Here is a 24015-nt window from a genome sequence, read left to right on the forward strand (position 1 = left end):
ATAGTAAGACATCCCCTAAAAATAAGACCTAGCACCACTTTGATACAAACATTAATAAGACAGGGTCTTATTTTTAGGGAAACACAGTAGCACATCCAATTGATGCCCCCTACATACTAGGTTATTTTGGGGCCATGTGCAGTCTGTGCTAATCCACGGACACCAAACCACCCCATTACATCTATATGACGTTTTTCATAAGGACACATGGTCCATGTAAGAAACTCATGGCATGTCCTATTCCGGTCTGTTTCAAGAATGAGAAATGGGACATACCAATGCATCTCAAGGTGGTGCTTCTGCACAAATTGGACAACTGAAGGTCTCAGATTTGGTTGCCAACATGAACACAGGCCTACTGTGACCTTCGCCTTACACAGGGATGTGCTGCCGATTTTGGCCTGCACAAAAATTGTGATTAACTAACAAACAAGTATTTTCTCATTTGTTGACTGATCGACGCCCTATTTACACAGGGCAATAATTGGAAACGAATATTCATAACTTTCATCTTACCTGATCACTGGGCCATGTGAATATGTCCCCAATCAGCTGACCTGTTCCTAGTTCGTCGGGCAGATGATCAAAACCACCCTTCACAGGTCTCTGCTGAGCTTCCCAGACAATGGACCCAAGTAGGGAACCCCCTGACCCCACTAATGTCCTGCTGGCCAACAGCCACTATCCTTCCTTCAGGGTGCATTCTCATGCTGCTGCTTAGCTGCAGATTTCACCCCTCAATTTTAATTAAAAGGGTGAAAATCAGCAATGTGTGAACGCACCCTTACTCCAAAAAGGAGGCTTCAGGAGCTGAAATTAAAAAGAAACAAAAAACTGCAACACTATAATACAAGACAAACCGGTTACAAGGGAAATATTCCCCAAAAGAAATTTTCCAGTTTTATTGTTACAAAAAAAAAAAAAAGGAAGAAAAAAAAAAATTAAATTAAAAAAAAAAAAAAAAGGAAATGAAGGTTCTCAATGCTCAAAAACATAACAAGCCTGTAACATATCCCGCAGCCCTCCCGTAAACACCGATCTAACCTGGAAAATACTCCACTTTAATCTCCCCAAGCTTTATTTACAAAAAAAAAAAAAAGAAAAGACAATTTCTCCCAAGACATTACTCATCTTAAAATATTTACACGGAAACAAAAATATTTTACACATTAGAAAAACAAAAAATAATCGAACTGTGAGAAAGGTGAAGAGTTTGTGAAAATGTAAACTGTTTTTGCACTGTGAGGACGTAGAGTTCAGGCAACACCCCGATATCTTGAGATCAATGCGATGCAGGCCCCGCTGGCAGAGAACGGTATGGGACGTTTCCTTTCACAGTGCTGACACCCGCCGCTCGTCTCGCGGACGGGGCGGTGGGCCGGGTCGGCGCGCATCTTGAGCAGACAGTTTTTCGCTTTGAATGAGGTAAAGATCGTTTCAGATCCTTTGTCTATTACATACTGAAGGTGACAATATGTATACGGACCTTATACCCTTTTTGCTTGTAGGTCAGGAGACTTACTTCTTCTGCTGGTAGCCATTTTTTTTTCTTTGAACAGTCAGGCATGGAAGCGGCCATTGTGTACTCTGAACCAACCAAGAATAAGTACGCATTTGTACAAGTTGCTTCCCTGGTTTTAGGGAATCGAACTCCTCAATTTTGACATTGGTGAAGGTCCTAGTTTTTGATGACCTTGCTAATAGGGTTGTATCCAAGAAGTACAAGATGGCGGCTTCTCCTACATACATGCACATAACATGCAAAGCACTAGAGACCATCTAAGCTCATTTGACTTGAAATTGCAGGAAACCAAAATGTGGAAATGTACTAACTGTATAAGAGACAGAGATGGGACACATTTCACACTAGTCTATACTTATAAAGCATGGTAGACGAGCTGTCGTAACGTATGCAACGGATCACAGGTAGGGGGAGCTATTCTATAAGGTGAGAATATAGGCTGACAAAAAGCTACTGCAAGGAGCAGAGAGACGGGCAAATGGGTGCAAGTAGGTACAGGAATGCCAGTCGGATTCTGAGGATGGTAGGACATACATGTTACTATGAAATATTAGTAACACACGGGGGGGTATATTGGAGGTCCACAATAACAGAAGTCTTTCTGTTTATACTGGAGCTATTTATTAGGAGTAGGAATAGGGATGAAATGGGAGCCATAGCAGCAAAATAAGAAGGTCGGAGAAAATGTTGGAGATATTCGGGAAGAGCCGGGCAGGCTGCATAGGTTTACAGGCGCTGGCCTATTAACCATTGCCACTTTTCTTTTTTGCCCCCATTTGTTCATGCCCGACCCTTGTCTTCTGTCACGTAGACCATCTCCACCACTCATTGTCAATGGACGACATCACGTTTGATTGACACTGAGCGGTGGCAACCACACACTTGGCAAGACTACTGTTGGGCTCAGTATGTAATGGGAGATGAAGCCAGCAGTTGTAAAGGTATGTAGCCCACCCCGCTGCTCAAAGAACACGTCAGATCCTCTATTTAATCTGACTTTTTCTTTACGTGAAGGGGTGAAATAAAAGTACATTTTACCCAAAACTCATACAGTTGCTTCACCCAAGTTAATTAAATCGTATAAAAGGGTTATCCCATCTATTACAATTGATGGCATAGCCTTAGGATAGGATATCAAGATCTGATGAGTGGGGTCCAACTTCCTTCTCCCCCAGCCAATCAGCTGTATCTACCGCAGGCTCGTTCTCAGAATGCTGTACTTTTTATAGGTACTGTTCTGAGTATTGCCACGTTGTCCGTTCCACTCCACGAGATCACTGCGGCCCCTTCAAAAAAAAACCGATTGGTATGGGTGCAAGCAATAGGACCTTCACGGATCAGATATCGATAGGCCATCAAATTTTAAAAGGCAGGAGAACCCCTTTAACTATGACTTTTGGCATCATGTAAGAGGCAATTACAGGTTTTAATGGCCTGACTATCCCAGCATGTGGAGTCCCTCTTCTGTCCTTGGAATTCCTATTGCCAATTGAAAGACAGAGCATGTAAACAAGTGCGGAAATGCAAGGTTAGAGAAGCTTGACGTTGAAATGAGGATAAACAAATATGATAGTCTGCATAGACCACATAGTACATACAATACAAACAAGCCATGAACTCGACAAATTCAAGCAAAAAAAAAAAAAACCAGCGCCGGCATGTCTGCTCCACACTGAAGAATGAATTCGGTTGGGAACTTGGTCAAAGACACCACTAAAAGAGAAGGGCGATCCGATTCCGTTGAGCGTGAACAACTTCAAAGCCAGTGGGGTCTGATACACATTGGAGGCCACACTTGAGGTTAAAGAGAAAGGCAGCATAAACCCCTTGGATTCTGAATACATCAACTTGCAGTGCATTTTATTCAATATTTATAGGTTGTCACAAGACAGGGGTCCCCGGCTTATTTACGAGGTGTCCTATGTGGAGTCTGCTTTTTCTGCATTTCGATACGACATCGACTCCGCTCATCCAGCCAGGGGAGCTCAAAACTCCTGGAGGGAAGAGGAAATCCAAGGTCAGCAAACAAGGCAACAAAGACGGAATTCATGGCAAATATTTCAATGTGAACCTTTACTTCTATTATTAAGGAATTGGTGCACAAATATACATCCCCAGTATTAGAATTACTTATTTGGAAATTTTTGCAATAATGGGGAAAAAAAATTTAAAAAATATATATATTTCTGATGCAGTATACAAAGAACAGAGGAGCAAATTGCTCTTCCAGGAATATATAATTACTTACGAATCTGCTTAAGGCCTCGTTCACACAGGTGACAGTGATATCGCAGCTTTGTACGCGCAATTTTGTAGCATCAGGGATGCTTTTTCTTGTGAAAAATCGTGCATCGCTCCTAACACAACTTTATCGCGAGACTGTTAACAGACGTTTCTAATGTTAAAAATGAATCGCGTAGCACGAAAATCGCAAGTTTCTGCTATACGATGCAATAAACAAGGAAGCTCCATAGGGAAACGTGGGCTACAAAAAAAAAACAAAAAAAAAAAACAGCACATCACAGAAAGATAGAGCAATTTTTTTTAATTTTTTTTTTTAGCAACATAGCATCAGTAAAAAAAAATGTAAAAAATAAATAAACATATCATCGCTAATGTGAAGGAACCTATTGGAACGCATGGCCTTTACATACATGCGATCTGTAGCCCTGTCACATCGTGTGATTTTGTAGCCCGTGTGAAAGCGGCCTAAAAGAAAACTCAAGAGCTTCATGTTACCCCGGTCAAGAAATCCAGATAAGCACTAATATTACAAAGTTTTCTTTGAATTGCTGCTCATTTCCGAGAGAAGAAGGAGAAGTATCATCATCAAGGATCCTTTCCCTGCCGGCTTTTCCTTGCCTGGATCCATGAAGGGCCATTTTACATGGAATGTATATCATTCGGTTAATCGTGCGAAACTGAACGATTCAGTGTGGACATAAAAACCTGCTCGTAGCACTGTGCAATGCAGGTTTTTTGACCGATAGGATTAACTAATCTTGCCTAAATTTTGAATGATGAACCTAAAAATGCCATTGAAAATGCACGATTGGTTCTTGTTTGGACGTTAGAGAGGGAAATAATAGGAAAGAATGACGAGTTTAATAAGATTTTCTATTAGAATGAAATGCATGTTCGAGCTTTAGCTACGACGTCTTTTTGTTTGCCTCTTGTATTCCATCTCTGGAGAGTCTCTTCTGATCATCCAGTAATCTGCCAACCTTGCAGGGCACCATATACCTTTATAACACTGCTCAATGGCTGCGCTATCCCGGTGAGGACGCTACCTATAATTGTCACTGAGTGAACCGCATCTAAATGGCAATAGAGGAGATGCCGTTCTGAAGTTGTCTGATGTGGGGACCAATAAATATCCCCCCTTGATTGTCTCTGCAGTGATATTATGCCCAGAACTAGCCGACACAAATAGGTTAATGTATCACTGTTCCTACGGAAAGCCTTCACACACAGTTTCAGGAGTCTAAGTTTACTAAGTTGGTATGGAAGGATGACTTTACCCAGTGTGATAGGCGATTAATACACCAAGCCAGAAGAATTGAGTGTCAGTGATTGCCGAGACCCGTCATCCTTGTAATGATTTATTCTAGCACAACGGTCTCATTCACAGGATTTTTGTTACTTACCGTAAAAAACATTTCTCATCTTGTTCATTGGAGTGGGACAGCAAGACTGTGGATATAGCTGCTGCCACCAGGAGGCGGACACCAAGCAAAAAAGTTAGCTCCTCCTATCAGCTATACCCCGCCAAGCAGGCATATTAACATCTTCTTCCCCACTTCTGCAACAATCACCAATCAGGTTGCTGGAATGGTATGCAGTCCATAGAGGGAATGAAAGGTTTTCGATAACTACTAGCACCAAAAGAGGAGGGCAATCTGCAATCACAAAACTGCTCCATCTTTGGGGGGGGCGCGCGACAAGGCACATGCTTAAAGGAGCTCTGTAATTACATACGGTACAAAGTTTAACCATAAGTAATTACTCCCCTATGGAGGAGGTTAATGAAGCAGTATGATGGCCGATACAATGCTGCAACCATGGCAGCGTGAACTAGTAATACAACATAATATCTGTTCTGTGGCAGGAGGAAATGGGATGTCTGAGGTTAAGAACCATCACGTGGATGCCCAATGTGTGTGAGTATTATATAATCAAGTTAATTATAGACTACCCAATTGCAGTTACACCTCTAGCCGTTTAGCATAATTACATCCAAGTAGGGAATCTCGCAATATACCATAATGCTTCATGGAATGTGATGATATAACCTGAAGCTCCTCCGATGGTTAGTCATACTACGCAGAATCTAGCAGCAACATCGTTCCGTCTCCTATGGAAGGTAGTACTGTATACCATGTACCTACAATGTCCTGAGGTAATACAGCTACTACTTCATGAAGGGTAGCTCAGTGATAGAAAGCAGAGGGGGGTTAGACTGGAAATGGTACCTACTCTGATTGGGTCACCGTTACTAGTCGGGTACCACAGAGAGCAGTATAGCAAGGGTTACTAGTGGGGTACCACAGGGGTCAGTATTGGAGGGGTCACCGTTACTAGTGGGGGACCACAGGGGGCAGTACTGGGCCCTGTTCTTTTTAATATACTTAGTAATGACCTGGTAGAAGGATTGTGCAGTAAAATATCAATATTTACAGATGATACAAAACTATGTAAAGTAATTACCACAAGAGCGGACGCAAGGCAGCTGTAAGAGGATCTGGATAAGTTGGGGGATTGGGCAGAAAAATGGCAAATAAGGTATAACACTGATACATGTAATGTTCTGCACATGGGCAGAGGAAATACATGTCACCATTACACACTAAATGGGAAATCACTGGGTAATAATGACATGGAAAAGGACTTGGGGATTTTAATTAACCATAAGCTTAACTAAAGCAACCAGTGTCAGGCAGCTGCTGCCAAGGCAACTAGGATCACGGGGAGCATCAAAACGGGTCTAGGGGCATAGTTTATTCACTACAAGAAATGCAGAGTGTAGGTGTTAGCTCCTCCGCCATGCCAAGTACAGTGTACAGAGATACCTGTGTCCTGGGCGGTTTATGTTTTTCCTCGCTAACTCTGTCTCTCAAAGAGGAATGGGTGATGGATGGAGATTTTCCATCTGTATACCTGGTTCATCTTCTGCAAAATATATGGGACCAGGAGGAGACTGGTGCAGCACCTTGGAAAACATGCCAAGCATGACCATGGCCACCTTGTGCAGTGTGATACCATCAAAGGGGTAGCCTGCCCACTTCGGATGAGAGCCCAGTGGCCCTCAGCAGTAGGCACCATGTTGATTGCCTGGCAACAAGGTAGGCTGAGGGAAGGAGGAATGGTGATGGTTACAACCGTAGAGATCCATGCTGCCCTTAGTCAATCCTGCTCGGAGTTCACTTGGGATGCTGCTGAAGGAGGCTGGCTGCATAGGGTGATTTTGGACCACATATCTATCCTTCTGTGTATCCTACCATAGAGGGAGGGCTGCTGTAGGTAGTTGTGGATTAGAAGGGAGGGTTCTAGGGCCGGAAGAGGGGTTGGAGGTAGATGACGGCCTATAGTGATACACAGTAACAGAGAGAGTCCCACCCCCAGCAGCACACCAACCAGAAGTGCCATCTCTCGCAGCAGACTAGAAGCCAAGAAACTCAAAAGGAGCTGGTTCTGTCCAATGTGACGGAAGTCCCACCTTCCAACTTCAGCCTATGAAGACCCAGAAACCAGGACCTAGATTAGAAGGGCTGGTCCATCCAGAGGTGTTGGGCACTGCACTAATCCGGAACAGAGCCATCCCAGGCAGACAGGAATTATCTTTCCTAGCACAGGTGGGCGCCTGCAGGGCGAGGGGGGTTTGGGAGGCTAGTAACCGTAGAAAATGGCGGTAAGAGAAGAGTCCCCTAGTTATTTTGGCCTGAGAGAGGAGGAAGGGGTACATTCAAGGAGTGATGAAGAAAGTGTAGAGGTGAGGGATGATGCTGCCCTACTTACCTTGTTTTCATCCTCTTCTCTTTGGCTCCCCCTGAGCACCACATAGTCACCTCCTCAGCTAGCATCACTTAGTGCTGAGAGATCGCTGGAATTGGAGGAGCAGGCAGGAATCTCAGGTGACCTCCATGGGTGGCGAAATACAGAGCAGTTAGTGCTGCTCTGGTCCACTTTGTCTTCTTGAAGGAGGGAGTAATAGTGCGTCTCAGAGCCTCGTGTGGTGCAAAGTGTTACGGCAGCAGAATGCAGTCCTAAGCACTCACGACCTGAAGGTTGCAAGTTCAATCTCCACGTGGTTCAGGTACTCAGTTCAAGGTTGACTCAGCCTAGCATCCTTCTGAGGGCGGTAAAATGAGTACCCAGCTTGCTGGGAGGTAATAGATAAATTATCTGAAAGTGCTGTGGAATAAATTGGTGCTATCCAAATAAGATTTTTTTTAAAATTATTATTATTTAAGCAGCACTGTTTGCCCTCCCCACTTAGGGACAATCAGAAAGTTAGATCACATTCTCGGCTAGAGGAGAAAGAAGGTAAAATAATACACCAAAAGGACAGTAGACCTGCAGATCAGGAGGTCTGCCTCCTACGGATACCATGCTAAAACGGATTTAGCTTAATGCCTGCAGAAGACACATAGCTGGTTGGAGGAGCCAACACTTTTTTTTTTTTTGCTTAGGGTCCACTTCCCAGTGGCAGTCACTTTACCCAAGGTATACGTGACAGACGAGAAAACAGAAATTTGTGTAGTCCTGCTATAGTACCACTAAATAAATACGGGGAGAGAAGTGGTTTAAATCCCCAAAATACTGCAATTTTTAAATTTTCAGTGTTTTGATTTTTTTTTTTGTTTTCACCTTCCAACTTCAAAACAAGAACCAATCAGGCATTTTCAATGTAATTTTTGTCTTCAGCATAAATAATGTTTCTGTTACTAATATTTGTAAAACAGTATACTTGGTCTGTGTAAACAGGCAGTCATTCATCTAGAAACGGCTGCCTGTTTACTCTGAATGGAGGCGGACGGCCGAAAGAGATCTCCAGCGCACTCCACCTGTGTTCAGTCAACGATTATTGCTCCTGTGTGAGAGCGAGGATCGTTGGGATGACTGTCGGGGGCTGAAGAGCTTGACAGTCATCCCACGTAAAAAGGCCTTAAAGTGTGTATAGGTCTATACAGTTCTCTGCATACTTACTGTGGGGTAATTGTCGGCAAGGACCGTCCAAATGCCACAACAGGGAGGTAGGGGGTGATCATCACAGACTCCACTGGGGAGAAGAAAATGTAGTTAAGTGCACTGTGGAGCAATTTTAAGACATGGGGCAAAAGATGAGGTTTGATTACACTTGGCTATGTTTGAAGGCTTATTCCCATCTTAGACCTGTATGACATGCCCACAGGATATGCCATAATTGTCTCAGATGCAGGTCTCAAAAGTTGGAACCACAGCTACGCCTGGTACAGGAGTCTCTGGACTCACTACCATCTGGTGAGGTGGACACTGGCTGCAGCCTCCAGGTAGAGAATGTATGGAGGGCTGGCCATAAATCTGCACGGTTCTTCATTCATTTCTATGGACTGAATAACAGCTAAACACACTTGCTCAGATTACTCCCATAGAAGTGAAAAGAGAAAGCTGCGCATATTTAAGGCTCTGCTCTCTATTCTCAGCCTGGTTGAAGTGGGACAGGAGGTCAGAAGACCCCCCCCCCCCCTCCATATTCTGGAGATAAGTGTTAGTCCCAGAGGCAGGACCATATCTATCAGACATAATATTCGGTTTACATTCCATAAAATTAGAATATCCTTTTAAGTTACCAGTTGATACATCTTAGGGAGAAGTCATTTATCCTCATCTTGGGGATCTGCTGATGACTATGGGGATCAGACCCAAAAAAAGCAACCTAAGGTTACGATCATACATTAGATTAAATCTGCACCCAAATCCACGTGCAATGAAAATCAGTTGCTTTTCTGCTACAGATAAACTATGCCGTGCATTTGAAATCTGCAGTATAACTAAATTCCGCTCTGGAGTTTTCTACTGTTAGTGCATCGGTGTTTTTTTTTTTTTTTTTTTTTTTTTTTTTTAAACCCCACTAATTTACCTTATACTATACATAGATGTAGAATTTTGGTCTGCATTTCGCAACAACTGACCCTAAGCGCGCCTGCACATGGGCAGATTTGCATTGCAGAATCCAGAGCAGGCTTCCGCAGCAAATACCACCCATAACATGCTATGGCAAAATGCAATTTCCTCTACAAGAGTAGAAATAGATTGCGTCCCACGATTCCTTTTGCAATCATCATTGCAGAAAGGTCACGGAATCCGCATCATCGCCTAGCAACGGCGTGGTGTAATCTGCACTGCCCATGTGAGCCAGCCGGAACATCCACAGCACAGATTACGTAGACTGCGGACAGGTACGCGGGGGTCGCCAGCCGGACACAGGGTGGGATCCTGAATGCAGAATCCAACCCGAACGTGTGCAGGCGGCCTTAGGCTTTCTAAGAACACAACGCATGACTAAAGGTTTACCAACTCAGAGCAATTTAACAGGCCAAGCCGGACCTACCATCATCGGGTTCAGGAAAGAAGGAGGTGACCTCTGGCTCACTCTCTTGACTCCCCTTTTTCTTGTACATCCTCAGCTGCAGTCGCTGCAAGATTCGCTGCTCACGAATCCTCTGAATGTCCCACCTAATGGAAGAGGCATGACAGAATGAACAGAAGGCCAACAGGATGTCCCTGGCATTAATTCACGAACAAAAGTCTATAATCCTCACCTCTTTCTCCTCTTCTCATCTAGCTCTAACTTGGCATGCCTCTTGGCAAACACTGCATCGTCCAGATTCTAGGAAGGGAGAGCACAGGATGTGGAGGAGGTTTCTCAAATGTCATCTTAATCACAGCAATCCCAATTTCCTTTAATGAGGTAAACATTTATGCCACACATCACTTTTTCTAAAAAGTGCCTGCTAATAAAAATGGACTTGCCAACCATTAATAACTCCAAACAGTTAATGGAAGAAAGAAAAAAAAAATGCTCCCCTCCCAGACTCTGGTAACGGGGCGAAATCTCTTCTCTGCGTCGCAGAAGCGTCTAGTGGTCAACAAGCTCTACACAAGTGGAAGAAGAGGTCACTACATACAAGGAACCTCTGAGAGCCTCTTCTAGGCCAAGGGGGGGGGGAAACACATCTTAGGGCCTCTGGTGGCAAGACAGTTCATCTAATCACACCACAACTCTAATCTTTTGCATGTCTGCCTGAGATGGAACTGCATGCCGAGTTTTGTAGCAAAACAACTCCTTCTAGGGGATGTTTTTTTTTTTTTGACAAAGTGTACTTCTACCATAAGATGTGGGACATAAGGAAAATGGCAGTAACGTTATTTTATCAGATTCCCTCTGTGCTGACGTATCCTCTTTTCTGCACGGTATGTGGACTCCTGGTAAACCATCCGATGAGCGAGTCGCCTCTCCTACTCGCCTGGGCTCTCTCTCACCTTTTTCAGTATAAGACAAACGCTATCATCTTGATTGATGGCAGCCGACGTGTGTTCCAGATCTTTTGCACCTGTGTTACACAGAGGACGGCTCCTGTACGATGACCTCTTCTCATGCATGCGCGTCATAAATGGCATCATTTGCCATTCTCTGTGCGGCACAGAAGAACTATAATACACGGCGTCTCCGCCTGCCTGAGCCAGACATGTCAATCAAGATGGAAATGTTTACTAAAAGAAAGGGGTGGAAAGAGCCCAAACGAGCTGTAGAGGTGAAGCGACCATTGGACTCTTCACCAGGTATTTGCATACCACATGGGATTTGTGGAAAAGAAAATCAGATTTTTCCAGTGCCGAATTAACAAATAATAGTGCTGTCATTTCCACCACCATGTCCACATCTTGTGGTTCAAGTTTATGGAGGGGATATTTCTAGTTCTGCACTTCCTGGCTGAGAGGAGAAACCCCCGGTTGGATTCCCGATCACCTCGCTAAAGGATACAGCTCAGCGCAGCAGTCTTACGCCATTTCCGTATCTTCCACTGAAGTGAATGGGAGTTACGAAGCAGTGTAGCGCAGCACATTACGCCATTCGTGTAACTCCCGTTTTAGGCAAACAGCGTAGCACATTGGGTTACGGTCCCTTTAACTGTTGCAAAGCCTGCAACATATGTGCAGAAAGCAGGGAACACAGCTGTAACCCATTATCAAAGCTGACTCTTACAGACACCTATAGATCTTACCTCTGGTACGTCTGATGCGTTCAAGTCCTGAAGAGGTTCTATTGGATGCTCTCTCCATGAAGGGACTGGGAAAAGAATAATGCAAGGACAACGTTTGAGACATCTGTATAACATACATGACAGACTTGTGAATACGCATATATTGTGTCCCACAGGTGAGCTGAGAGAGTAAAGGTGGCTTCACTTCTGTGTTGGGGGGGGGTTCCCGTTTCCTGCTTCGTTCGGGGAGCAGGAAAGAGGAATCCCCGTGCGGAACGTCTTCGTCTTGGGACAGAAATAAACAGTGCTGATAGGACCCCATTGACTATAATGGAGTCAGTTCGCTTCCCGCTCAGGTGACCGGCTTTTACCCGGAAGCAGCAGCACTGGATGCAGCACCCTTTCTTCCGGTATTTTGTGTTGTATCTGCGACAAAACCTCCAACCGGAGGATCAAACGCAGATGTGAAACCACCCTTCCCAATATGTATTTTAATTCCCACCAGCTTTTTTCTATTTCAGCCACAAGAGGCGCTGTTTCACTGCAGACTATCTAGTATCACCTCATCAACAGACTAAACAGCAGGGCAGATCAAGATTATACATGTACGTAATTATCTATGCGATTCACAACATTAGACAGTGGAGCTGTGAAGAAGGGTAATTATATGTTAAGTAAGAGTTAAAGCCATGCTCGCCAACATAAACTGCAGCAAGCCACTGATTGAGAGGGTTTGGAACAGACTCCCACATTTATATTAGCACCCTAAACTGCATAGCCGATCATTGACCACCAACTACCTTACAGAGACCCCGTTGTGTCATAAGCACCAGCAACTAAATTACGATGTTTATAGGACAGGGGCCAAGAAGTGCAAGCGTGTACTCATTATACTTACCATGTTCTCGCAACCGGCGAAGTTGGCGACCGGTCTGTCATTGTGACCCCTTTCTTCAGTCAATATGTGCGCTCACCCATAGGGAAAAGTGGGAGTGCAGACGTACTAACGGAAGAAAAGGGCCACACTGATAGACCGGGCGCTGACTTCCCAGTGTGAAAGCGCAAGAACGGGAGCAAGGTAAGTATAAATACACACCTGCACTCCTCGGCCCCCATCCTAATAACATTGTAACTTAGTTTATGGTGCTTATATGACATGACAGGTTCTCTGTAACCAACAGTATAGGGGATAACTTTATAATCAGCGGGGACTCCCCCATCAATCCCAAGAACGGGGTTCCAAAAAGTCTCCTCATACAAAGTCAAACTCCGTTAGTTTCAATGAGAGCATCAGAAATTGCTGAGTAGAAGCACTTGGTAATCTTCGGCAATTCCATTAAAATGAATAGAGCAGACCGTCGAGACCCCCGATCTCAGGATCATGGTGGTCCCAGCAGTTTGACCGCCACCTATCTTGTAGACAGCGGATAACTTCAGAACTTGGCATAACCTTTTAAAAAGGAAACTTACACTAAATAAGCACTTATTGTAAATTCATAGCCATTACCACCAACATCTAAGTCATTTGGATACTAATCCAAGACTCCGGTTTATTACTTACCTTTTTGTGATGCAAATCCAGCAATAAAAGGTGGGACACCATCAAGTCAGGGTATATAGTCTATTCAGGCGGCGCGGTTCTGCCGCAGTTTTAATAACCTTCACCTGTGCCAAGTGTGGGACCACGACACAACCACACCGTCTGAATATACTGTAAGGCTACCTTCACATCCGGGATGGAGACTCTGCAAGACCCTCCAGCAGAGATTTACTTGTATTTATTGGGGAACGAATAACACTACGTGCCTCCCCGGAACCCAAATGACCTTATTAGAAAGTGAATTGGATCCTTCACATTGGGATAAACAGGCAGATGTGCCGTGCAGCCCATGTACAGCTCTAGAAATAGGCATTTTTTTCTGCTGTCGGCACGCTACATATTGCCATGTGTGAACGTCTTCAGCCTGTATTCACACAGGGGCGTTTGGTGACAACCGCACAGGCAAAACCGCATCAATTTTTACCACCGTTATGATCGGATTTCAGTAAAACAACGTAACTACCTAGAAAACTGCTGCAAAACCGTGTAAGGTTTTTAACTGCACGTCAACCATCGCGAGTGAATACGGCCTAAATAGTAAAACAGCGTGGGATTTACCGATGGTTCAACACTGAAGCCACCAGTGTAAAAGAAGAGTTAGGGGGTGAGGACCCACATCACAAGCCTCTCGCTAGCCAAGCCAGAAACCTACTGCACACTAATGAGGGGCAAACACCCCGAAACAGTCGTCTGCATATGGATTCTGGCTTTGGCTTTCAATTCCCAATCGTTACAAGGCTCCCCACTGCTAAAGAAACCGACTCTGGACGCGACTGATGCTGCCAACTACCGACCCATCTCAAACCTCCCTTTCATCTCCAATCTACTAGAACGCCTGGTTTACTCCCACCTCATAAGCTATCGATCAGAGCACTCTCTCCTAGACCCCCTACAGTCTGGCTTCCGACCCCAACACTCGACAGAAACCGCCCTTACTAGGGTATCCAATGACCTACTGACAGCCAAATCGAGGGGCGATTACTCCCTACTGATCCTCCTCGACCTTTCTGCAGCGTTTGACACTGTCGACCAGAAATTCCTCCTCAGTATGCTACGCTCCATTGGCCTAAAGGACACTGCCCTCTCCTGGTTCTCCTCTTACCTATCTGACCGCTCTTTCAGTGTCTCCTTTGCTGGCTCTACCTCCCCTCCTCTTCCCCTTGCTGTTGGGGTCCCCCAGGGCTCGGTCCTTGGCCCCCCTCGTTTTCTCTATCTACACAGCCCCTATTGGACAAACCATCAGGAGTTTTGGCCTCCAATACCACCTCTATGCTGATGACACCCAGCTATACACCTCTTCCCGTGACATCTCTGCACCTTTCCTCCAAAACATCACTGATTGTCTGTCTGCTGTCTCTAACACCATGTCCTCTCTCTACCTAAAACTAAACCTCTCTAAAACTGACTTACTGGTATTTCCGCCCTCCACTAACCGACCTCATCCTGACATCTCCATCTCAGTGTGTGGCGCAACCATAACTCCTAGACATCATGCCCGCTGCCTTGGGGTCATATTTGACTGTGATCTCTCCTTTACCCCCTACATCCAATCTCTGGGCCTGTCAGCTGCACCTCAAGAACATTGCAAGAATCCGCTCTTTTCTCACTGTGGAGACGTTAAAAACGCTTACTGTTGCCCTCATGCACTCTCGGCTCGATTATTGCAACTCGTTGCTGATCGGCCTCCCCTGCACCAGACTCTACCCCCTCCAATCCATCCTGAATGCGGCAGCCAGGCTCATCTTCCTGTCCAGACGCTACTCGGACGCCTCTGCCTCTGCAATCCCTGCTAGCCATCATAAACCGCTCCTGCGTTCATACTGTTTCTGCCGTCACACGGCTAAATGTCTGACCATTAACTATGTGTATAGCATCCCTCACTCTCCACCTCACCATACCGTGCACATCTCCAGCCCTTTACCTTCTGTATCACCCCATTACTTGTAGTATGTAAGCTCGTTGGAGCAGGACCTGCACCCCTATTGTTTCCATCAACTGATTACTATGTAACCGTGGTTCTGTAATGTTTGTATTTTGTCTTTCTGTATCCCCTGTCTATGTAAGCGCTGCGGAATATGTTGGCGCTATACAAATAAAGTTTATTATTATTCTAACATCGACTTGCAGAAAAGCTGCCTTCCAATAGGTGGCGCTGCAGAGGTATTGTTCCATCGCCATTATTTGCAAAGGAGAGATGATGATGATAGGGAGTGCCTATTTAATCTGCTAATTTTCTTCATACTTGTGCTTTAAATGTGTTAGAGGGTTTATCCAGTTCAGAAAACCTATTCTCATACCCCCCAATCACTGAATACTGAGTTAATAGAGGGGGTAGTGGGTTCTCTGTTCGGGATGTTCATCTCTTGGTTAGAGTGGTTGTAAAGAGCGTCTCATGCTCTGGAGGACCCATCCTGTCCTGTATTACACAGACAACTCATTGATGTGAGTGAACACTGTGTAATACTTTATTTCTCCTGTGGAGGTGCTGCAGGAAAATTGAACATTTACTGACCAGTTTCCCCACAAATTAGAGCCGATTGCTAAAGATCTAAACAAAGAAATACTTTAGGAGAAATTTACTGAGCCTCGCATTTCCTGCACTGGACTTGGGCTACCTACACACGGGCAAGCGCGATAATTGGGCTGAGAAACTCGACCCGATATTGTGCTAGTCTACGTGCGGTTTCATGGCAAAGCGAGAGATTTTTAATGCAGAGACGCATCCCATCGCTTCAGTGCGGCTTTCACGTTGTTTTCAATGCGAAGCCTTGCATTGCACTCGCGTATACATCGCACACGGCGAGATGCATTTACTGTCCCATTGAAAACAATCAGCGATGCGTTCTGAGAAACGCAAAAAGATAGGACATGCAGCGATTTTTTTCCCCTCACCACGTCGCTCATGTATGACTCCATTAAAAAGAACGGGGTTCATATTCGTGCGAGATTGATGTGTCTTGCAACAAACAGATCTCCTGCAAGTTTCTTGCTGTGTGAAAAACAGTCTTAGTAAGAGTTTCCCTGGCGTACTGAATACATGAAGAGGTGCATGCCCCTTCATGTATTCAGTGCATCCCTGGCACCTCTGCACGCCCTTTCAGAAACGTCGACCAGGTCCGACCTGGCGTACATTTCTGGAATAATTCACGCCAGCTTCTGGCATGAATTACACATAAATCTGCTGGTCCGGGGAACCACACCCCCTACCAACAAGCCCCTCCCACTTTCCAAAACTGTGCTGTTGAAAGTGCAGACTAAAGAAAAGTCACAAGTTTTTGCAACTTTTTTTCTCTACACCAGAAACTGGTATAAAACCATTTGTGAATGTGCCCCTTTATAATCTGCTTATTGACAAGTACGGACTATCTGAAGTAGAAGACAGCTTTAAATCTGAAACCGTACAAACGTGAGCCAACTGGTTTCGCATCATAAAATCTGCCGATTCCAGTTCCGTAGTGTAGGATGATATGAAAGGAGTCACATCTCCACTCGTGGGAAATGTGGGTAACTGGTGGAAACACTAGATAGAGAAGAGCCTCTTACTTGCCACACACTCCTCTTTCTTAGGAGAAGGTTCTCTTAGCGGAGAAGGAGGCGGCTGATGCCACCGGCATAGATACATGTCCGTGGTGGCAAGGTAGGGCAGAGAATCTACTGCGCCAGGGTTTGATTCACTGTCTTTTAACGATGATGCCGTAGAGCTGCTCCATGCAGAACTCAGGGGGGTATCCGCTGGAGATTGAGATTTTTCCGGAGTCTCTTTGCTGCGCAGTTCTCTCCGACAGCCTGTCTCAGGCATCGAACCCCCAGGCTCTGCATCTTCTGCCTCCGTCGGCAACCTTGATATCTTGCCCTTCATCTTTGCAAGGTCAGAAGTCAGTCTCTTAACAGGAGTCCTGTGTTCTGTACTGCCAAAGGCAGATTTCCTACAAGGAAGAAAGACCAGTAGGTGAAAATCATGGAAACTTGGTACATAAAACATTATTTCTAATATACAATACTTGGCCAAAGATGTCCAGAAGAAGAGATAGGAAGGCTATAGGTAATATGGACGGTTTTATGTAAATAGCCCTTTGCGTATTCATTCCTCTGCTGGCTGTCAATGAACAGAAATATTTTTTCCTTTACATACAAAACCAGTCTTAATCATGTCAAAGGGACATCTTATTGGCGAGGATCAGCCATACTGTATAACACAAAAGTGCCACGATTTAACGTCATCTTTGAGATCAAATGGGAGCTTGCCTGCAGTACCAAACCGAACCACTGCACTATGGACAGCGCTATCTGCACTGACAGCAGGATTGGGGATCAGCTAATCACAGGGATACTGAGGAGCAGACCCTGATCAATCAACTATTAAACTATTGATAACCCATCCTGAAGACCACTTTTACAAACCTATCCTGAGAACCACTTTGTCCCAGAGAACACCTTTCAGTCACAGGGAGTTTTGGTTTAGCCTTTTCATTCCCGCCTTTCAAAAGCCACAACTTTATTTTTAAGTTAACCGAGCGGTATGAGAGTTTCTTATTTTGCGGGACAAACCATTTTTTTTTTTAATGGCACCATATAATGTACTATACAATGTATCAAGAATTGTATTTAATTTGTGGGGTCAAATGGTAAAAAGGCAATTACGCCATTCTTGAAGAGTTTATTTTTAATCCCACGAGGGTTGAGGACCACCATGCGATTACTTCTTTAATATACTGCAATACTTCTGCGCTGTCAACAGTATATTGTGCGGTCAGGGTTATTCTATTACAACAAGGTGTAATTAAAAGTACTAAGATAGCAGGGGGGGGCAAGTAATAGGTGTACTAAGATGGCAACTCCGGGGAGGGGGGGGGGGGGGCATCGTTAGTCTCTCTACACCCCCACCTATACATATATCTCAAAAGACCAGAAACGTCTGCGACTGGAGAAAACATAATCAGTTCCGTACATCTGAAAGTCTGCATTCCTGTAAAACCTGCATGGGTTTCTGCAGGCCCCAGCCACATGTATGGGAGGGTGGAAGACATTTCTGCAACAAGTCTGCGGCGTGTGAACATAAGAGATTTCTTTCAGAATTTGCACAGCTGCTCCTTGGCAACCATCAGCAGCGCCTTGGCTATGTCACTAATCTGCATGAGAACGCAGAGAGGTCAATGGTGTTCCAAGTGCAATTCAGTCCTGTAGCGAATGCTTAAGCATCGACGGCGCAGAGGGTGACGGATGTGAAAACTTTTACTAAGGTCACGGTCACACCCGTGCCTGCGGGCCTGGTCTATTTCTGCTGTTTAATGCCATCCTCGAACCCATATGAACTCTACTGACTATAATATAGGGTCCGCCTGGCTTCTGGCATAATTAAACGGTGCAGCATGCTGCGCCATTTCCTCCTGGATTTGATGCCACATCTGCGGCAGAGGTTCAGGCTTGATGTGAATGCGGCCCGAGTTGTAGATTCCCTTTTCAGGGGTTGTCCGGTTGCAAAATTAGATTTAAAACTTAAAGGGGTTGTCCCGCGGCAGCAAGTGGGTCTATACACTTCTGTATGGCCATATTAATGCACTTTGTAATGTACATTGTGCATTAATTATGAGCCATACAGAAGTTATAAAAAGTTTTTTACTTACCTGCTCCGTTGCTAGCGTCCTCGTCTCCATGGTGCCGACTAATTTTCGCCCTCCGATGGCCAAATTAGCCGCGCTTGCGCAGTCCGGGTCTTCTGCTCTCTTCAATGGAGCCGCTCGTGCAGAATGCCGGCTCCGTGTAGCTCCGCCCCGTCACGTGCCGATTCCAGCCAATCAGGAGGCTGGAATCGGCAATGGACCGCACAGAAGAGCTGCGGTCCACGGAGGAAGCAGACCCCGGCGGCCATCTTCAGCAGGTAAGTATGAAGACGCCGGACCGCCGGGATTCAGGTAAGCGCTGAGCGGTTTGTTAGTGTTAAAAAAATTAAAAAAAACCGTTTCGGCGCGGGACAACCCCTTTAATCCAAATCAGTTAAAACAATAAAACCAGTGGTACTTACCTGTCCTCCGCCGCCGTGGCGATCCAGTGCTGCAGCCCCGCGGTTGTGGAACGGACACCACATGACCAGTCGGAGTCCGAAGCGGTCAGGTGACATCTCCACGAGGAAGGATTGCTGCGGCATCTGATTGGCTGCAGCGGTCACGTGGTGTCCATACAACAAAGACCGGGAGGACCGCAGCGCTATATAGGCATGAGAACGGGTAGGTCCTTCTGGTTTTATGGTTTTAACCGCTTTGAATGTAATTTTAAATACTCATTTTGCACCCGGACATGCCCTATACCGTATACCTGATCCGAGGAGGACCACTTACTGTAGCGCATATAACCGTACGATGGCTACCACCAACCTTTTGTGTCCTTTTGCATTTCTGCCATAGGAGAAGGGCTTTGGGGTAAGGCCTGGCAACTGAGGGGAGGCCTCTGGGGGAAACTCCCCACCCCCTGCGCTTTCTGGTAGGGGACCCTCCGGCATGTCGGTAGCCGACTCACGGCTTTGAGACGCGCGCTGTTTTTCCTTCTCGCTGTCCTTTCTGACCAACTGCATGCGTCTTTCCATCCGCTCAATGCGGGCCAGGAGCTGGGAAAGAAGAAAGATATCTTCATTGGAACGAGTCATTGCAAGGGAAATGGATGCAAGTGGCCACTTTAAGAGTGGAAGAATCTACCGCCGCCAAGGGTTAAGCCGGTTATGAATCACATTAAAAGTGGGAGCAGATCGGGTCTAGTTTTAAAATACAGGAGGAAAAAGAAAAAAAAAGGGGGGGGGGGAAATAAGTATGTGATGGGGGTGGAGAAAAGTAAAAGAAGGAGTCCTAAGGAGGGAGGGAGACCAGAGACAGACATACACAGAGCAGCAGCCACATACAGTCTGCAGTGCACCAAATCACCGGGTATGTGCTAATCCGGACCCCGAGCACACGACAGGACGGGGACGGACGGGTCGCCATGCCTGGGGGGAGCGGGATCATTGCTGAATCGGTTCCCTATTCTATGCAGATGAGGGGGGACGTGCACACATACACAGGGAAAAAGGGAAAAAAGCCTCACTACTGCAGCAGCGTAACCCTTTGCACGACTGCATTCCTGGTCCCTGCAGATGCCGGGCTATCAAAGGGTTAACGGAAAGGATCCACACAGTCAATGGGGCCTACAGCAGTCTAATATGGCAAGCTTCCCCGGCAATGCAGAGGTTAAGGGGGCAGACCTTCCTCTTGCATATACAAGCCGCTGCAGACTTGCGGAGTCAATTAACCATCACTGTGACTACAACCTGCATCATCCTCCATAAATTACCCGGGTGAATGGGATAGGGATGGGAAGGGGGGGGGGGTGATAAAAATAATTTGAAGACTCTCCCCCCCCCCACGTTTCAAGCGAACCTTAAATCTATGGTATCCCATCCTCCTTTCCGTTGCCATGGCAGCCCATTTAAACCGCCACCCCCCCCCCCCTCCACTAACGCCATGATGGTCTTGTGTGATTCTCATGAATGTGTATAGGGTGGAGGTGGGGGGGTGTAAGAAGGGGGAGGGCAAAGAGAAAGGGGGGAAAAAAAGGGGGGTCTGGAAAGTGATGGTGAGGGAGGTGGCATTACCTCAGCCTGCATGGGTCCTTCCTATGGCGAGGCAGATCCCCCAGCATTACAGCCGCCGCACTACATGGCCAATCTCCCCCCCTCACCGGCGTCCCTCGCTCCCCAACAAGTTCCCTCTCTCTTCCAAAAAAAATAAAAAATCCCCTTCTCTCCCTCCCCCCCGGTCTAGCCGCAAGACGCACAGAGTATAGCAGAGCCGTCTTGTAGGAGGAAAATAATGTACATTATATAGGTGTCAGAGGAGCCGGAGGAGCCACAGCCCGGATCAGTACAGATCCTGGAAGACAGAGAGCCTCCATACTGTATACGATTGGGGAGGGGGGGAGCAACTGTGTGTATACAGGGGGACAACCATAGAGAGTAGACGTGAGCGTGGCTGAGGCATCCAGGGGTGCGGAGGGAGAACCTGCTATGGAGAAGGGGCGACAATTGGGAAATATTATGTGTGCAGAATGTATAATGAGGAGCTGCAGAACCAACCAGGGGGCATACAGCGCTCCACAGACAGGACCGGCCGGGGCGGACGGCGCGCTCCACAGACAGGACCGGCCGGGGCGGACGGCGCGCTCCACAGACAGGTCCGGCCGGGGCGGACGGCGCGCTCCACAGACAGGTCCGGCCGGGGCGGACGGCGCGCTCCACAGACAGGTCCGGCCGGGGCGGACGGCGATCAGCACATTCGTCAGACGGGGCGGACAGCGCTCTATAGCATTATACTGTGTTACACTATAGTGTCTGCGGCGTCAGCACGGTGTATGACAGATGGAGTATATAGTAGTATGCAGTCAGTCTAATTCTATATATTGGTGTCCTATAAGTGTCCCACTATACACTCCAAGTCTTCACCTACCTTACGCACCATATACAATACATACATATTCCGCAGTGCTGTACACAGTCTGCAGCACATACATCGGACACACTAATTATATATATAGTAGATGATAGTAAATATACATACTAGTCCTGCAGCAGACGGTATATACACCTGTCTGCCTATATCTGTGTACACGAGCCTCTTATGTATAGCAGACCACGTACACACTGCACAGTACTGGGAGGGAGCATATATCTGGTTAAGGCTGGGCACACTGACGGCGCACGCAGGAGCTTTGGGCACAAGTTGCACCTGACACACGGACGGCTCGCACATTTGGACGGCGCACTTCTCATCCGTGATCAGTAAGGAGTTTTCTCACGCAGACCATTTCGTCCCATGAATAAACAACAGCCGGCGATACCCGATGTCCGTACTTCACCAGCGGCCGCGCACAGACCCAAATACACCGCCGTGTCGGAGGTATCAGGCCCATCCGCACGGCGTATCTGTGTTAGGGCCTGATTTACGGACGGCACGCGACACCATATAGTCAGACGCACAACGACGGCGCGGCCGTATACATCTGTATTTACGGACTGAAGTCACCCATTAATGTCAATGACATCACGTAATTATATATATCTGCCTCCCTGTAACGCAGGTAGAACACACGGGGCGGCTCACCCCACAGCAATGTATATATATATATATACTGACCTGCCATCTCCTCTCCTATAGCAATTATATCATATACCCCCCCCCAGCAATAATATAGATTACTTACACACATATACATATACAGTGCGCCCCCCCCTTACAGTATATATATATATATATATATATATATATACACACACACACACACACACACACACACACACACACACAGTATATATATATATATATATACACACACACACACAGTCCCCAGCCCCCTATAAGACTATGCCCGCGCTTTAGTCCCGCACACCCGGCGCTCCCCGCAGGCCGCAGCCCCGGGCTGGAGTTGCTACTCCCCCCGCCTCACCGTGTCCTTCTCGGCCCGGAGCTCCCCGATCTGCCGCTCCCGCTCCTGGATCCGGTGCTGTTGCTGCTCTATCAGGTCCAGCTGCAGCAGGACGATCTGCTTGAGGCAAGCCCCGGCTCCGGCGCCCCCTCTCAACGGCGGTCGCCAGCGAGGACCCGGGGAAGATGAGCTCGAGGCCGGGGCTTGGCCTTGTCCAGTGGCCGCCGTAGTAGCTGCCCCGGCCCCGGTCACCGCCGCCCCGGCAGCTCCCCCGGCCCCCTTATCCGCCAGGGCCCCCGCTTCGCAGGCGAGCTTGCCGCACGGATCAGTGAGGCCGGCCTGAGCCTTCTTCAGCCCCCGCTCTCCAGGCTGCGGCCTACTCCGGCCCGCAAGCCCCGAGCTTTCCTGAGGCTCTTCCCCCGACGAGGGGTCGTCGTGCCTGGGGCGGCACACACTGGCTTTCATGCTCATGACTCCTCCTCGGGCCCGGCATCCTCCTGCAGCCTCGAGTGAGGGGAGGAGGCCGAGGCCCCCGGGGCGCACTGCACAGAGAACCGAGGAGGAGGATGGACGATAAGATGGCGGCGGTGCAGGGGGGGGGGAGGGAAGCTGGAAGTGTGAGGAGGGAGAGCGGCGGGACGGGAAGCCTGAGGGCGCCGAGCTACACCGCCGCCATCCCCAGCCGGGTCATACTACTGCCAAAGGACAGGACCGGGGGGACCGGCCGTAATATATAGAGGGGGGACCGGCCATATATATGTAGGGGGCACCGGCCATAATATATATATATGTAGGGGGAGCCAGCCATAGTGTATATGTAAATGTAGGAGGGGGCTCCAGCCAGTGTGTATATATATATATATAATGGGGGCACCGGCCATATATAGAGGGGGGACCGGCCGTAATATATAGAGGGGGATCGGCCATAGTGTATATGTAAATGTAGGAGGGGGCTCCAGCCAGTGTATATATATATATAATGGGGGCACCGGCCATAATATATAGAGGGGGACCGGCCATAGTGTATATGTAAATGTAGGAGGGAGAGCGGCGGGACGGGAAGCCTGAGGGCGCCGAGCTACACCGCCGCCATCCCCAGCCGGGTCATACTACTGCCAAAGGACAGGACCGGGGGGACCGGCCGTAATATATAGAGTGGGGGACCGGCCATATATATAGAGGGGGGACCGGCCATATATATGTAG

General features: G+C 47.1%; 1 protein-coding gene across 1 annotated transcript; it reads right to left on the minus strand.

The window, feature by feature from the left end:
* Window positions 1–863: 863 nt before the first annotated feature.
* MSL1 (MSL complex subunit 1) lies at window positions 864–23515 on the minus strand. Its single transcript, XM_066587825.1, has 8 exons — window positions 22832–23515; window positions 19738–19967; window positions 16910–17292; window positions 11788–11852; window positions 10324–10391; window positions 10113–10237; window positions 8729–8801; window positions 864–3516 (listed from the first exon to the last, which is right to left on the minus strand). The coding sequence occupies exons 1-8, from the start codon at window positions 23279–23281 to the stop codon at window positions 3426–3428; spliced, it is 1485 nt and encodes a 494-aa protein (XP_066443922.1). The 5' UTR covers window positions 23282–23515; the 3' UTR covers window positions 864–3425.
* Between the last annotated feature and the right edge of the window lie 500 nt (window positions 23516–24015).

This window comes from Eleutherodactylus coqui, chromosome 13 (genome assembly GCF_035609145.1).
Source record: "Eleutherodactylus coqui strain aEleCoq1 chromosome 13, aEleCoq1.hap1, whole genome shotgun sequence".
Taxonomy (NCBI): Eukaryota; Metazoa; Chordata; class Amphibia; order Anura; family Eleutherodactylidae; genus Eleutherodactylus; species Eleutherodactylus coqui.